This window comes from Sabethes cyaneus, chromosome 3, assembly GCF_943734655.1.
Source record: "Sabethes cyaneus chromosome 3, idSabCyanKW18_F2, whole genome shotgun sequence".
Classification (NCBI taxonomy): domain Eukaryota; kingdom Metazoa; phylum Arthropoda; class Insecta; order Diptera; family Culicidae; genus Sabethes; species Sabethes cyaneus.
This window is the reverse complement of record NC_071355.1, coordinates 121,909,504-121,923,251: the sequence shown is the minus strand read 5'-3', so window position 1 is coordinate 121,923,251 and position 13,748 is coordinate 121,909,504. Positions and strand designations below refer to the sequence as shown.

Sequence of the window (13,748 nt, the reverse complement as noted above, 5' to 3'; positions counted from 1 at the left end):
AACCAAATTTGGCATGTGAAGGTTTTCGAGAGCAAGAAAATTTTCTATGGTGAATTAGGACCCCTCCCCACTTTAAGAGGAGGGGCTCCTGTACAAATGAAATACAAATTTCCTCATAACTCGAGAACTAATCAAGCGAATTGAACCAAATTTGGCATGTGTGTTTTTGGAGACAATTTTTTTTTCAATGATGAATTGGGACCCCTCCCCACTTTAGGAGGGAGGGTCCTATACAAACGAAATACAAATTTCCCCATAACTCGAGAACTAATCCAGCAAATGGAACCAAATTTGGCGTGTGGAGGTTTTTGGAGGCAAAAATATTTTCTACGGTGAATTAGGATCCTTCCACACTTCAAGAGGGGGGGCTTCTACACAAATGAAATACAAATTTCCTCATAATTCGAGAACTAATCAAGCAAATGGAACCATATTTGGCATGTGGGTGTTTTTGGAGGCAACCATTTTTCCCATTATGAATTAGGACTTCTTACCTTTTTAGGAGGGGGGGGGGGCTCCCATTCAAACGAAATACAAATTTGCTCATAACTTTAGAACTAATCAAGCAAATGGAACCAAATTTGGCATGTGAGAGTTTTAGATGGCGGAATTTTTTTTCTGTGGTGTATTACGACCCCTTTCCCTTTTAAGAGGGTGGGCTCCCATACAAATGAAATACAAATTTCCTTATAATTTGAGTACTAATCAAGCAAATGGAACCAAATTTAGCATGTAGAAGATTTTTGAGTCTTGAATTTATTTTATGATAGTTAGAGACCTCTCACCCCTGTGGTAGGGGGGTATGGACTCTCATACAAATAAAACAGAAATTTTTGCGAAACTCAAAAACTAATCCAACTCGAGAAATTCGAGACTCTTCCATAAAACATTAATCAATAACAAGACCACAAAAACTATCTATAGTAACACTAGATCATTCAGGACGAGCCGGTCGCGAGTGTTGCCGGTGACCCGCCGTCGGAAGCGCCGCCCACTGGGGGGCTTGCAAAACTCGAGATAGTGACAAAGATCATCCGAGATTCATGATTTATGTACAACACAGGTTAATTTGTGGCAATACGAAGTTTGTCGGGTCAGCTAGTATAGTTATAAATAACCACTCGATAGAAGCTAAACCCATTCATAAATTCCTCGGGATACTTATCGACCATAGATTAAAATATGATAAACATATTGAAGCAACAGCAACTAAAGTTAAAAAAAAGTCAACATACTAAAAATGATAGCGAAACGGAAAAATGGCGCACACCCTTCCACAATGCTAAACATCTCAAATGCAATTGTTCAACCCCATATAGATTACGGCATAACAATAGTAGCATCTGCTGCTAAAACGAAATTCTCCAAACTAGAAACCGTACAAAATTTAGCAATTCGAACGTCAATGAGATATCTTAAATCTACGCCTAACCATGTTATTATATCTGAAATAGGTCGGCTTCCTCTTAAAGAAAGAGCAGAATATCTAGCTTTCAAAGAAATAACTAAAATCATTTATTATCGAAACAGCCCAATTAAACCCTTTTTATATGAATTCATACTGGCAGATGACATGCCAAAACAATATTCATATCTTGAAAAGACCGCTAACTTAAACAACTTCCACTTACTACAACTCGCTAAGTTAGTCCCGTTTGAACAACCAAAAAAATTGGTAATTCACCCAGAAATCAAAACTCTTAAAAAGAAAAACTGCACAACGTCAACACAAAAACAAATTGTTCTTAATTTAATTCACACTACTTACGCGAATCATTATAAAATGTTCACCGATGGATCGAAAATGGATGGACGAACGGGTTATGGAATATATGATCAAGAAGAAAAAGTGTCGCACAGTGGCAGACTTAAAACACAATTCACTATAATGAATGCTGAAATCGTGGCAATAATCAGAGCTGTGGAGTACTTAATAAACAAATCAATCTCAAAGGCGGTAATATTCACTGACAGCCAAAGTGCCGCTCAACTCATTAAAAATACAAAAACAGAGGAAAATTTTCTTATCTGCACCATTTATAGACTAGTAAATAATTCACAGATAAATAATCTTACCATACAATGGATACCGGGACATATACAGTTAACCGGGAATGATAGAGCAGACTATGCTGCTAAATTAGGAACAACAAGAAACTTTATTGAAGATATGCCAATCACTAAAGAAGATTTAATACTAAGTCTGAAAAATGAAAATGCCTGCCTATGGAACGAAAGATACAAGGAAATCTCAAAAGAAAAAGGTGTATACCACTTTAAAATCCTCCCCGACATTAAACTGAAACCTTGGTTTCACCATATTTGTTTACCAACCGATCTCACGATAATTATATCAAGAATTCGTACTGGTCACTTAGCCACCAAAGACAGGCTGTATAAGTGGGGACTGGTAGCGAAGGAAAACTGTGATACGTGTAACACTCAGGAAAACATACTTCATATCCTACACGACTGTCCTAAATATAACTCACAAAGAAGCAAATATCCAATACTGGCGAAGAAACTAGATTTAATACCTGTTCTAACTGAAAACAAACTAGATAATATCATACAGATCGCGCGTTTTGTCAAGGAGATTAAAGTTAGCGTTTAAACTCGTAAGTAAGCAAATTTATATTAAATGCAACTACACTTCAGTCTTGTAACCAGTGGCGACTCGTGGGGATTTAGCTTACCTGTTCAACCAGCAAAAAATACAAATAAATGCTATATTTTAAGCATTGTTTGATGCTCGACGATACATCGACGGTTTACTTTACCAGCAAACTCCTTTCTGAATTTTAACTACGATCCAAAATTTTTTCGTTCAATTTACCTATTGAACCAAATTCAATTTGCACGCACACGGCTTATAACTTTGCAGAAGGCGGAACACCACAAGCAACATGCGTAAGTTGTTCAATGCTAAAGATGAACGAGTTAATGAGAAAAATTTGCGAATAATGCATGCCAACCGCGCTCTATTTTCAAATCTCCTTCATACCAACACATTATTGCTGGTGCTAGTATCAACAATCAACACTAGAAATAATGCTTTGGCATCGTTGGCATGCTTGTTCATTGAGATCTCTAAAACAACGTTCAAACGTCGTGTTGAACATTTTGCTCAATAGCTTCGTAACTAAAAAAAATGAAATCGAAGCGCTGGTCATAGGGATATGTGGTAGTAAGTTCTTCAATGCAAAAGATGAACGAGTTAAAGAGACAATAATGCTCCCGCGCTATCGAGGATAGAAGCTGTTTGACATTCTCTTATTATCTCCTTCGTACCAGCACATTGTTCTTGGCGCTAATTCAGTATCAAGAATCAACACCAGGAACAATGTGTTGGTATGCTTGCTCATTGTGATCTCTGAAGCAACGTTCAAACGTCGTGTTGCACATTCTGCTCATCAACTTCGTAACTAAACTAAATTTGTATTGCATATGCGTCGGTGCAAACGAAATCATGAACGAATGAAGAAAATAATTTTGTCGGGCTGAATTTTGTTGCCTGTCCTATGAACAGGTTGAACATGCGGACGAGTCGCCACTGCTTGTAACGATATAGCCTAAGTAGTGACTGCTAACCAAAACATTTATACAAAATAATATTCCCTTAAATCGTCGTCAACGTCATTTCACTACACTACTGTCATTTGACAATTAATACAAGACTTGGCTGTCATGGACCAAATTCAAGAGCAACATTTCAATAGGGCCCAAGTGCAAAATATAAAAAAACTGGTTTTTTGGTTATATTTAAGGCTTTTTTAAGTATCTATAATAATACCAAACATCATAGCGATTTGAAAACTTTATGAGTCTTAAAAAGCAAATTTGAAAAAGCCTTATGTGAAAACTGGCAACAAAGTTTTCATTTTGTGCTTTGGCCCTTCTGTATGAAAAAGCCTATACGCAGTTTGTGTTTTGTTTTGCATTCGGCCCTATTTTTGTTGTGGGATTTCTATACGCATAGTGGCGAATAATCACTGGCCATCTCCGGTTGAGTACGCCTAGTAAGTAATAAATACACATTTTTTGGATTTCCGTTGGTAATTAATTGTTAACAATGCAAATTAAACATTTTAGAAACAGCCAGTTCTGCAGTTGCTGCTGCGAAGATGATCCCCGCCGTACAATTGCGCGGAAGACCCGTATTCGGATTTCGGACGATAAAAAAAACATTACGTTGTTACCTGCATAAATAACACGGCCTTTCACAGCGACATGTTTAGTACTTAAGCCTGTAACAAACATTTAAGTTCCTTTCCGGCTTACACGAAAAAAGCTATTTCGCTGTATGTATATATCACCTGTGGAGGGCCCGGACAGAGTTCGTTAGTTGCGCTCCCGAGACATTTACTATCGCTGAACTGCCAAGGCGTGATGCACTTGCACGCTGTGGTGAGTTAGAAATGCTAATGAATGAACTGCAGCATTGCTTCAAACTACCAATAGCGACTGCCACCGAATTAGAAACGGAAGTGGAAACCGAAGGCTTATCCTACAAGACAGTTTTTATGCATACAGAAGAGTATCCACAAACATCACCTTTGCTGGAAATTGAAGAACCGGAAAATTTTCAAGATATCATCTCGAGGAGGACACATCAAACATCGGTAGAGTCGTTAATGACTTGGAATCGTAGTTTGAGCTGGAAGATTGATGCTAATAGTCTAAAGCTAACTGGAAAGGAAATTGTTATTGTGGAGTTTCCACCTATTTCCAACCAGCAGTTGATAACCTTGGACTGCTCTTCGATGCTGGTTCGCTTTTTGTGAATCTAATTTCGTAACCGACCTAGCTCATAAAAGTTGTAATCGATGGCCAGTTTATCGATGGCAACAATACCAACATTTGAGTCCTCCGCGAAAAATAGTAATAAATTCATGGCTTGTCCAAATATAATTATGTGTAGTTACATCCACCATACTTGCAAAGTACTCCAGGCTTTATTCAAGATGTATCAAAATTGTTTTTTGCGGCGCTTCTGGAACGCGAAACGAAATGATTCAAATTGGAGACAGCAAGTTTGAATTCTTAACGTAAACCGGCACATTTTCCCGCACCTCACGGGTAACACGTTCCGCTTCACAAACCTGTTCAACGGAGCTGACAAATTTGCCGATGAAATTAAACCCCAACTTTTCTAGTAGAAATAAAAAAGCTGATCGATGTCCCAGTTAGGAATTTTTAACATTTTCTATCCGTTGCTTCAAAACAACACGATAAAAAAAGGGCCAAACGCGAAACGTTGTCTAAAAACCGGCCCAACGCCAAAATCATATCACCACTGACAGTAAATAAAAGCCTCATGTCAAAGGCCCCAACAACAATTGATAATCAAATCAGCCTTATGAAAAAGTCGTATTACCGAAAGATCTTTGAAAACGGCCCAACGCATATTTTTGCAAATTACAAAGTAAATCAAAGTTTTTTCTGCTAGTTGTTGCTTTACACATTAAACTATTATGTTTTTGCATCAAAATGCGACATTCAGTTCTAAGCAACACTGTTTATATCAAATAAGGAGTTAAAAAATGATGCTCAAGTTTCATTATTGATTTTCTCGAAACTGTCAGTTTTGACTTTGGCCTATTTGAAATGTTGCTCTTGAAATGATCTATAAGAGCGTATGTCAAATGACAATTCGTTTCATACATTCGTCCCGAAGCGGTGCAAGTAAAAAATGTAACTGTAGGGATGTTCGGTCATATTGTCAAAATTGTTTAAACTTATTCAAGAGTCGATTTTCGTTAATATAATCTAATAAGTGCTTTCATAACATGTTATATAGTAACATAGCATAAAAAAACCGTTTGTTGACATTTTGCGACTTAAGTCCCTTTGAAAAATTTCCCGAGATTTATTAGGTCACGAACTGTACTTATTTCCAATCTATTCCGCTCATCCGTCCACTGCGCTTTTATTAGTGAGAAAACTCTTTCACAGTTAGCGTTTTGGCCGGGAATCGCAAAAAAAGAATTGCGCAACTTTTAAAATTTCCGAATATGCCTCAAAGTCAATGTTCGCATTGAAATATTTCAAAATTTTTTCACTGCACGTTTTACCAAAAAAACATTGGTTTATTTGATTTTGTTTTTCATTAATGAATCGGACCAAATTCATTGCCTGATCGAATAATTTAGTGTCGTCGAAAGTAAGACCTTTACGCTGTAGGCACAGACAAACAGACGAGACACTCGAGTTAATTCCATCGTCCAATCAAAAACCACTCATTTTTCAAAAAAACATGTTTCGCAACATGGCCACACCGCGGCGCGCGTGTATTGCTTCGAGTTTTCAGTATGAAACCATTCAAATGTATAAACCCTACAGCATAAAACCCTGCAAATGCATATGCAAGCTACTCCGCAACATGCATAACAGAGGGTGCTAGCACTGACGAACTGACAAGACACATAGAAGAAAATGCTTTAAAAACCATCGTCCTACACATTTAGCTTGCACAATAGCACCCTCTGTTATGCATGTTGCGGAGTAACTTGCATTTGCAGGGTTTTATGCTGTAGAGTTTATACATTTGAATGGTTTCATACTGAAAACTCGAAGCAACAGACGCGCGCCGCGGTGTGGCCATGTTGCGAAACATGCTTTTTTGAATAATGAGTGGTTTTTGATTGGACGATGGAATTAACTCGAGTGTCTCGTCTGTTTGTCTATGGTGCTAGTGTGCAAGCAAAATGTGTAGGACGATGGTTTTTAAAGCATTTTCTTCTATGTGTCTTGTCAGTTCGTCAGTGCTGTAGGTATTCAACTGAATTTTCAATGGAACCCGGTGTCAACGGCCGCTTCTGTTGAAAATCAAACCATTCAAATACCTGTTATTAAAATATGCTTTAAAATATTGAGAATACGCAAAATTAATAATCTAATATTTACCCGGAATTCTGCTAGAGAAGCTGTCCACTTGATTGAATAATCATATGTCTCTTCGTAAACTTCCATGACGCGGCGAATAAAATCATCACACTCTTTATTTTTTCCATTGGCTCGTAGTTTAGACTAGATGTTTTTTTACAACTAGTCGCAAAAAAGTCTCTGAAATTCTGTCGCGTACTGCTTGAGTAACACAGTCGATGATCTTAACAATTTCTACTAGGCTATTGCTCTCTTTTTCTAGTTTTTTCACGCTATCGTGGAAGACCGACATTAACGAATGTACGAAAATAATATACACACTCAATTTCAATATTCGCTCTCGGTAAAATTTGATACCGAAGTTTACGGTAAATACTTTATTTAACGAGATTTCGTCAAAAAAAAGCATTTTACGTACTCTCGGCAATGAAGTTTAACGAGGTTCAGTAGTAATGTTCAAAATACCGATAATCGTCAATAAAATGTAACGAATATACCTGTTTTATTTGTTTTACCGACGTCCGCTATAAAAAGAACGTTTTATCGGCAAAAACGCAACATGTTTTGCCGAAAATCGGTGAAACGTCTGTCAACACTGTTATAGTGACGTTCTCAAATAGGCGGTAAAGGCAGCCATTTTTATAATTCAAATAGCTTGCTTGTGCTTTAGTGGTGCGCGAACTTCGAGTTAAAAATCAAGTGAAATTTGCAAGAACACAAGTGAAAAATGGAAAAAGTGTATGAACTAATCGACGCCGAAGAGACGGCGGTAGGTAGCCGTATTAAAACAGTGCTATGTAAGTAAAAAATCTACATTTTTATTTCTAGGAGTTACAAAATTCGCGAATTATTTGCTTCATTTGTCGAAAAATAATTGAAGGGTATATAGATGGCTACCAGAGTCATTTACATTATCATTCGAAAGATTTAGATTCCCGCATTTTAACTTACGATTGTACATATCCTGGCTGTAAACTCAGTTATACACATTTCTCCTCCTTAAAACGCCATATCTTGCAAAATCATCCTTTGTCGCAGCCTTGCCTAAAGCCGTATAGCTTTTCGGACCAGTCTGTTCCCAAAAGCTTAAGGCTAGAAATTGAAGAACCTTTAATCGAGCAGTCAGAATATTTTCTTGAGGTCCCAGCCGATACGGAAGACATGCAGTCGGTTTTCGACCCGATAAAATCTATGGCTGAAATAAAAAATCGAAGGGGTTGTGCACAAGACACGACCGCATAGGTGACGTAGGACCACGTAAGTCTCTTTGTAGCGATAGTAGGATGTATCCATGTATATAATAATACGATTCTTCATGTATAAAAGCTACATCCGTAACGGTCATCAAAGTAGAAACATTGTATACATTCAATCCTCAACCGATTTTGGAGTTATATCCATGAATTGATTGAATCTATTTTATTAAAACGAAACCAAGTTAGTAACTAAACCAAACAGTAAATAAATTTGTATGATATGTTTCTACGTTGAATAGTGCTTTTCCTCTGGTAATCGGTAGACGGTACGCGCGAGTTTTCAAAAAGTTGAAAATTTTGCGCAACTTTTCTGCGGCTTACAAAAGGACACGGATAAAGCATTTACAACCTGCAGACGTATTGGAAGTCGCAGAAAATGTCGCCTGTGACCAGAAAACTTATTACCGTCATTGGTTGGTCGTCCGCAATGACGAAAAATTCAACTTTTCCCTCGTTGACTGTGTTAATTATGGTATTAACTGGGCAAGAAAATATAATAAACTCTTCAATCGTTGTGTGGTCCTTAAAAGAACCGATTGTTTGATTATCATAACTCCTGCTTGCAATAAACTTGCACTAACGCATTTAACGTAATGCTCTGTTCGGTAAATTGGAGTACCGATAACCGCTAACCAGGCACGGCTTGTTGCAACGGACCAACCGGAAAGCCTCAGCAGCTATGCGATCAAACCGTTCGTGTGATCCTGAATCACGATGAAATACCACTCCAAGTGGCCAGCTGCAAGTGACGTGCGATGCTTCATGCTTCTGGTCGTTTTGTTGTCGCGAGCAGCATATGTCCTCCCAATTCCAGAACTCCTGTCGCCAGATATTCTATCACGGCTAGTGATGTCCGAAATTTTAAATTATTCGATTACCGATTAATCGGCGAGCGTAGTCTGCACTAATCGATTAATTCAACTATTCATGCTAGTGGTATTCGATTAGAAATATTCGAATACTTTTTTCATTAATTCGATTAATCGAACGATTATGAACGATTAGCGCCCATTATTCGGGGATTATTCCCATTCATATTATTTCCTTTGAGCTATTCGATTAATTCAACTACTCGTGCTGGCAGCAAGGTTGCAGAAAATCGCATCCTAGCATTCAAAACGAACAATCTTTCACGAACGCGTTCGGCAGTTTACTTGTCCGTTTGCATTCGTGAACGAAGCGAGCGATGTCACCAGCGTGATTTTTCATGAGCGATCGGTGTTAGACGATTGCTACTGCTATTTTTCATTCTGCTTTGTTCGTCTCCGTTTGTTCCTTACGAGCCGATGCCGTCGGGTAGGAGTCTAGGAGTTCGCCTTCGCAGTGATTTCGTTCATAATGAATAATCGGGACGAGCGCTCATCAAGATTGAAAAAGACTGAACGTTACGCCGGGGAAGCATTTCTGATTATTCTGGTTATTCGAATCAATCAAAACAATTCAATTATGCCACTAAATCGTATAAGAATTAAAGAAGGTACCGTGCCAAATTTTTATTTGAGTTATGCGTAAATTATTTAATTAATCCTCTAATGCCCACCACCGCCTTTTGGTGGCCTCCGCTAGATATAGCCGTAGGATTACGTCTTACCGCACGGTAACAAAAAATTGCTTACGTCGGCATGATAGCTTTGTCGGACTTTTTTGGTATAATATTGTTGCAATTGTAGCAAAATCACTGATTAATTATATTTAGCCCATTTATGACCTATATTTATAAAATTTTTACGTATCAAAATAGCGTCTAGATTATGGTAAAATAGGCAACACGCATTTGTTGTCAAATTCGAAATCCTACTGTACTCGTATTTATTAATGCAAATTTTCGTTAGATAAATGTCGTACTGCGTTATATATCGCACTTGTTAGTGTTTGCTGTAAATGTAATTTATTTTATCACTACCTAAATCTTAACCTAAATCTTAACGAATAAGTCCATATTAATTAAACGAGCGAATTACTTTGAATTGTAACTTTTGCTATCTTAATAGTACATAGAAGCTGTTAATAAAATTCTTCAAGTAAACCAAACACTCAACACTTTTATTCTTTCGATTACGAATCTTTATCAGCAGTTAGGCAGTTACAAATTATCTTTCAATTCGATTAATCGAATGATTATGAACCATTAACGAACATTATTCGGGCATTATTCGTACTCATTGAACTATTCGATTAATTCAACTACTCGTGCTGGCAGTATTCGATTAAAAATAATTCGAATATTCCACGTGTTATTCGATTAGTTGAATTAATCGAACGATTAACGGACATCACTAAATATGGCATTCAAAAACCTACACGTGTTGTACAAAATGCAGCAGCGTGAGTAACCGAAGGTTAATAAAAATTGATGAAATTCATTCAAGAAACTTTATTGATGTCAATCAAAAAGAATGGCATTACAGAAATTTATGCGTAGTTCAAAAACCTATAAACTCGACTTTTACTACGCAATGTATATGTTAAAGAATACTATTTCCTCTTACAACTTGTTTTTATTTGCACTTACTGAAATTAGTAACAACCAACTTACCCTTACTCAATAATTTCATGAAAAAATGATCTATCAAAATTTATAGGTGCTGCTATTTTGTTCAAATTTTGTGAACTTATTCAATTTCCAAAAATTTTATGAAAACCAACGCACTACGCAACGTTAACCAATAGATGAATTATGTGCCGAAGACGTGTCGATTTCTATCTGAAAGAGCATGTTAGACCGTATAACAAAGGTTCCTTTTACCACTAGGTGGATTAAATCGGGGTTTTATCAAAAAACTAGAAGGATATACCTCTCAAATGAATTAAAGAGCTCGAGCTATCATCAAAAAATTTTTAAAATGTTTGGAAAAAAGTGTCTCAATGTAGACGTCTCTCCCATACTGGTTGTTTAAATATCAATGGCCAAATACCCACTGAAAACATTTTAGTTCTTATTTCTCACCGAAAAAGTCAAGAAGAATAACATATACAAATATGTATTTGTTACTAACATGTAAAGTAGTAATAAATGTATTCTCTACTTATAGCTGCTAAAGTCATAAAATTATTAAAATCATCTTCCGTTGTAAACTGCTTCTTTTATTATGCTTCTAGTATTTCTGTCAATGTTAAAGTATTTACAGAGCGGTTCATTTAAAAACTAAGTACATATTTGAAAACTATTTGGCAATAAAAATAAAACACACGCGCAAACGCGGTGATCTACTGTGTGTAATAAACAAATATCTATGTAGTTGACATCTGTTCTAAGGATGACTCATATAAAAAAATCCTAATGGTACTAAGGAAGCTCCTTTTGAAATTTTAAATATTTTAAATTAGAGTAACTTTTAATCAACTAACGTTTTCATAAATTGAACTACCACCCTGATCTTTGCCAGTTGGTTAAAAGCTTGTGGAATACATTCCCGTATAAGCAATGCAATTCTTACATAAACATAATAGGGGTATTGACGTAATGCTTGCTATGTTGCGTAAACAGTGTATTCCGTGAATATACTTTCGCTATTCGCATTACAGTTCCGGTTGCTAAGGAGATGGAACTGTTATGCGAGTAGCGACAGTATACAGTCAACCAAAAAAGTATTCGGACAGCAGCGCATAAAATTTTTTTTAGTAATTTTGCACAGTATTTTTGCAAAGAATGGTAACACATATTTTTTAAAACAATGTTTAACTAAAGCATATTTAGATGCACAACAAAAATTCGGGGAAAAGCTTTCCGTTTTGAAGATAGGGTACATACAGTTTGAATTCCTCAAAAATGCAGCCAAAAAAGTATTCGGACAGTTAACTATTAGTTGAAACAAATGTCCTTTCTCGCTCATCTACTACCTCGTAGGACCATTTACAATCTTGATGACCTGTTTTAATCTGTTTGGGATAAAATTAACAATTTTTCAAATATCCCTCTGTGAATTGCTGACCATTTTTTTACAAGAGCTCGGTTTAAGTCATTGTGATAAGAAATCGAATGATTTCTCATTTAGAAATAAAATTATCTAAAAAGATGTTCAAAAGGGTTCAAATCTAGACTGAATGCTGATGTTTCGATAGCTCTAGAACAATTGTATGGTGCCTACCGCTTACAATTATCGGCAGTATGTTTAGTTTCAACATCCCGGTACAATATGTATGTACCGCACAATTACAATTTTGCTTTAATTTCACCTAAAATTGTTCAGATAATTGAGTTTACACTTAGTTCTATCCAAAAATATATATATCTTTGCTACCTCGGAGCTTTCCAAGCATCCCAACAAGGTATGACATCAACAAATGGTCCTACAAGGTAGTAGTTGAGCGAGAAAGGACATTTGTTTCAACTAATAGTTAACTGTCCGAATACTTTTTTGGCTGCATTTTTGAGGAATTCAAACTGTATGTACCCTATCCTCAAAACGGGAAGCTTTTTCCCGAATTTTTGTTGTGCATATAAATATGCTTTAGTTAAACATTGTTTTAAAAAATATGTGTTACCATACTGTGCAAAATTTCTAAAAGAAAATTTTATGCGCTGCTCTCCGAATACTTTTTTGGTTGACTGTAAATACGCAATACGCCGTATGTGTACGCAACACCGCAAGCGCTACGTGAATACCCCTAATACTTATCAATTGCAGCAGAGTTCTACAGTATGCTAACCATTTATCACGCATCATTATTGCAGGCTCAAAATGCTTTGCTCAAGTTGAACCGTAAAAAGCGCCTGCAAAAGTAATCACTTCGATTATTCCCAAAAAATCGCAGCGAACATTCATTTTGATCACTATAGACTGTGTGCAGAATGACAAGTGGCGCTGCCAGCGGCCAATGTGTAAGTTTTTGCGTAACCATTTTTCAATGATCATATTACCGCGCATGGTAAATAGCGCAAGAAAAATGACTAAACTAATCGTATTAGAGTATTAATGGTTAATTTCGAGCATGCGGGATTATTTATTATTATTTCATAAGCAAGTAAAGTAAAAAAATCCTGTATTTTGTGTTTTTATCAGAATGGAAATACGCTTGCGTTATTCGGCAACCGTCAAGGAACTGACTTTTTGAAAATCGATGGTTGAAACGGAAAAGAAAGATCAAAACTGACCATATGTATCAATCCTTAGCATGTCGAAAAGCAAAATCTAGACGATAATAATATAATAATATAAGTTATATTATCCGTCAAACGTCAATCATTGCGACTGCATCTATTGCACAGCTTCACATAAATCTCAACAAGATAGTGATTTTGAATTCAATAAACACGCAATGAAAACGGTTAGATTTTTATTAAATTCTATTCTTTTATGGAAAAGTGTATAAATTCCTGTACTTTTAGTAATAATTTCGAGAGCTGCGAACTACTCACTATTTTTAGAGTTTCATACGCGCTCTCTGAACAACTTTTTGGAGCAGTTAATTTTTTTTGTTAGTTATCTGAACCTAGCTTTTAGTTACCTATGCACTATGGGGGATTTCCATACAAGCAGGCGGACAAAACTATTTTCGAATTTTTTTAGGATGTTTGATGTTTTCCTAGTTGATATGACTAAAATATGTTGGTAGAGTACATTTGCAAACATTTCACGAACATATTTTGAAAAGAATTTAACTTTT

The 13,748-nt window shown here is 36.3% G+C and overlaps 1 protein-coding gene across 1 annotated transcript; it reads left to right on the top strand.

Annotated features, from left to right (window-relative positions):
• The first annotated feature begins 1,783 nt into the window (after window positions 1-1,783).
• On the top strand, window positions 1,784-2,614 carry LOC128740094 (uncharacterized). The gene has a single exon (XM_053835606.1). It carries the CDS (start codon window positions 1,784-1,786, stop codon window positions 2,612-2,614), a length of 831 nt encoding a protein of 276 aa, XP_053691581.1.
• Window positions 2,615-13,748: the final 11,134 nt, after the last annotated feature.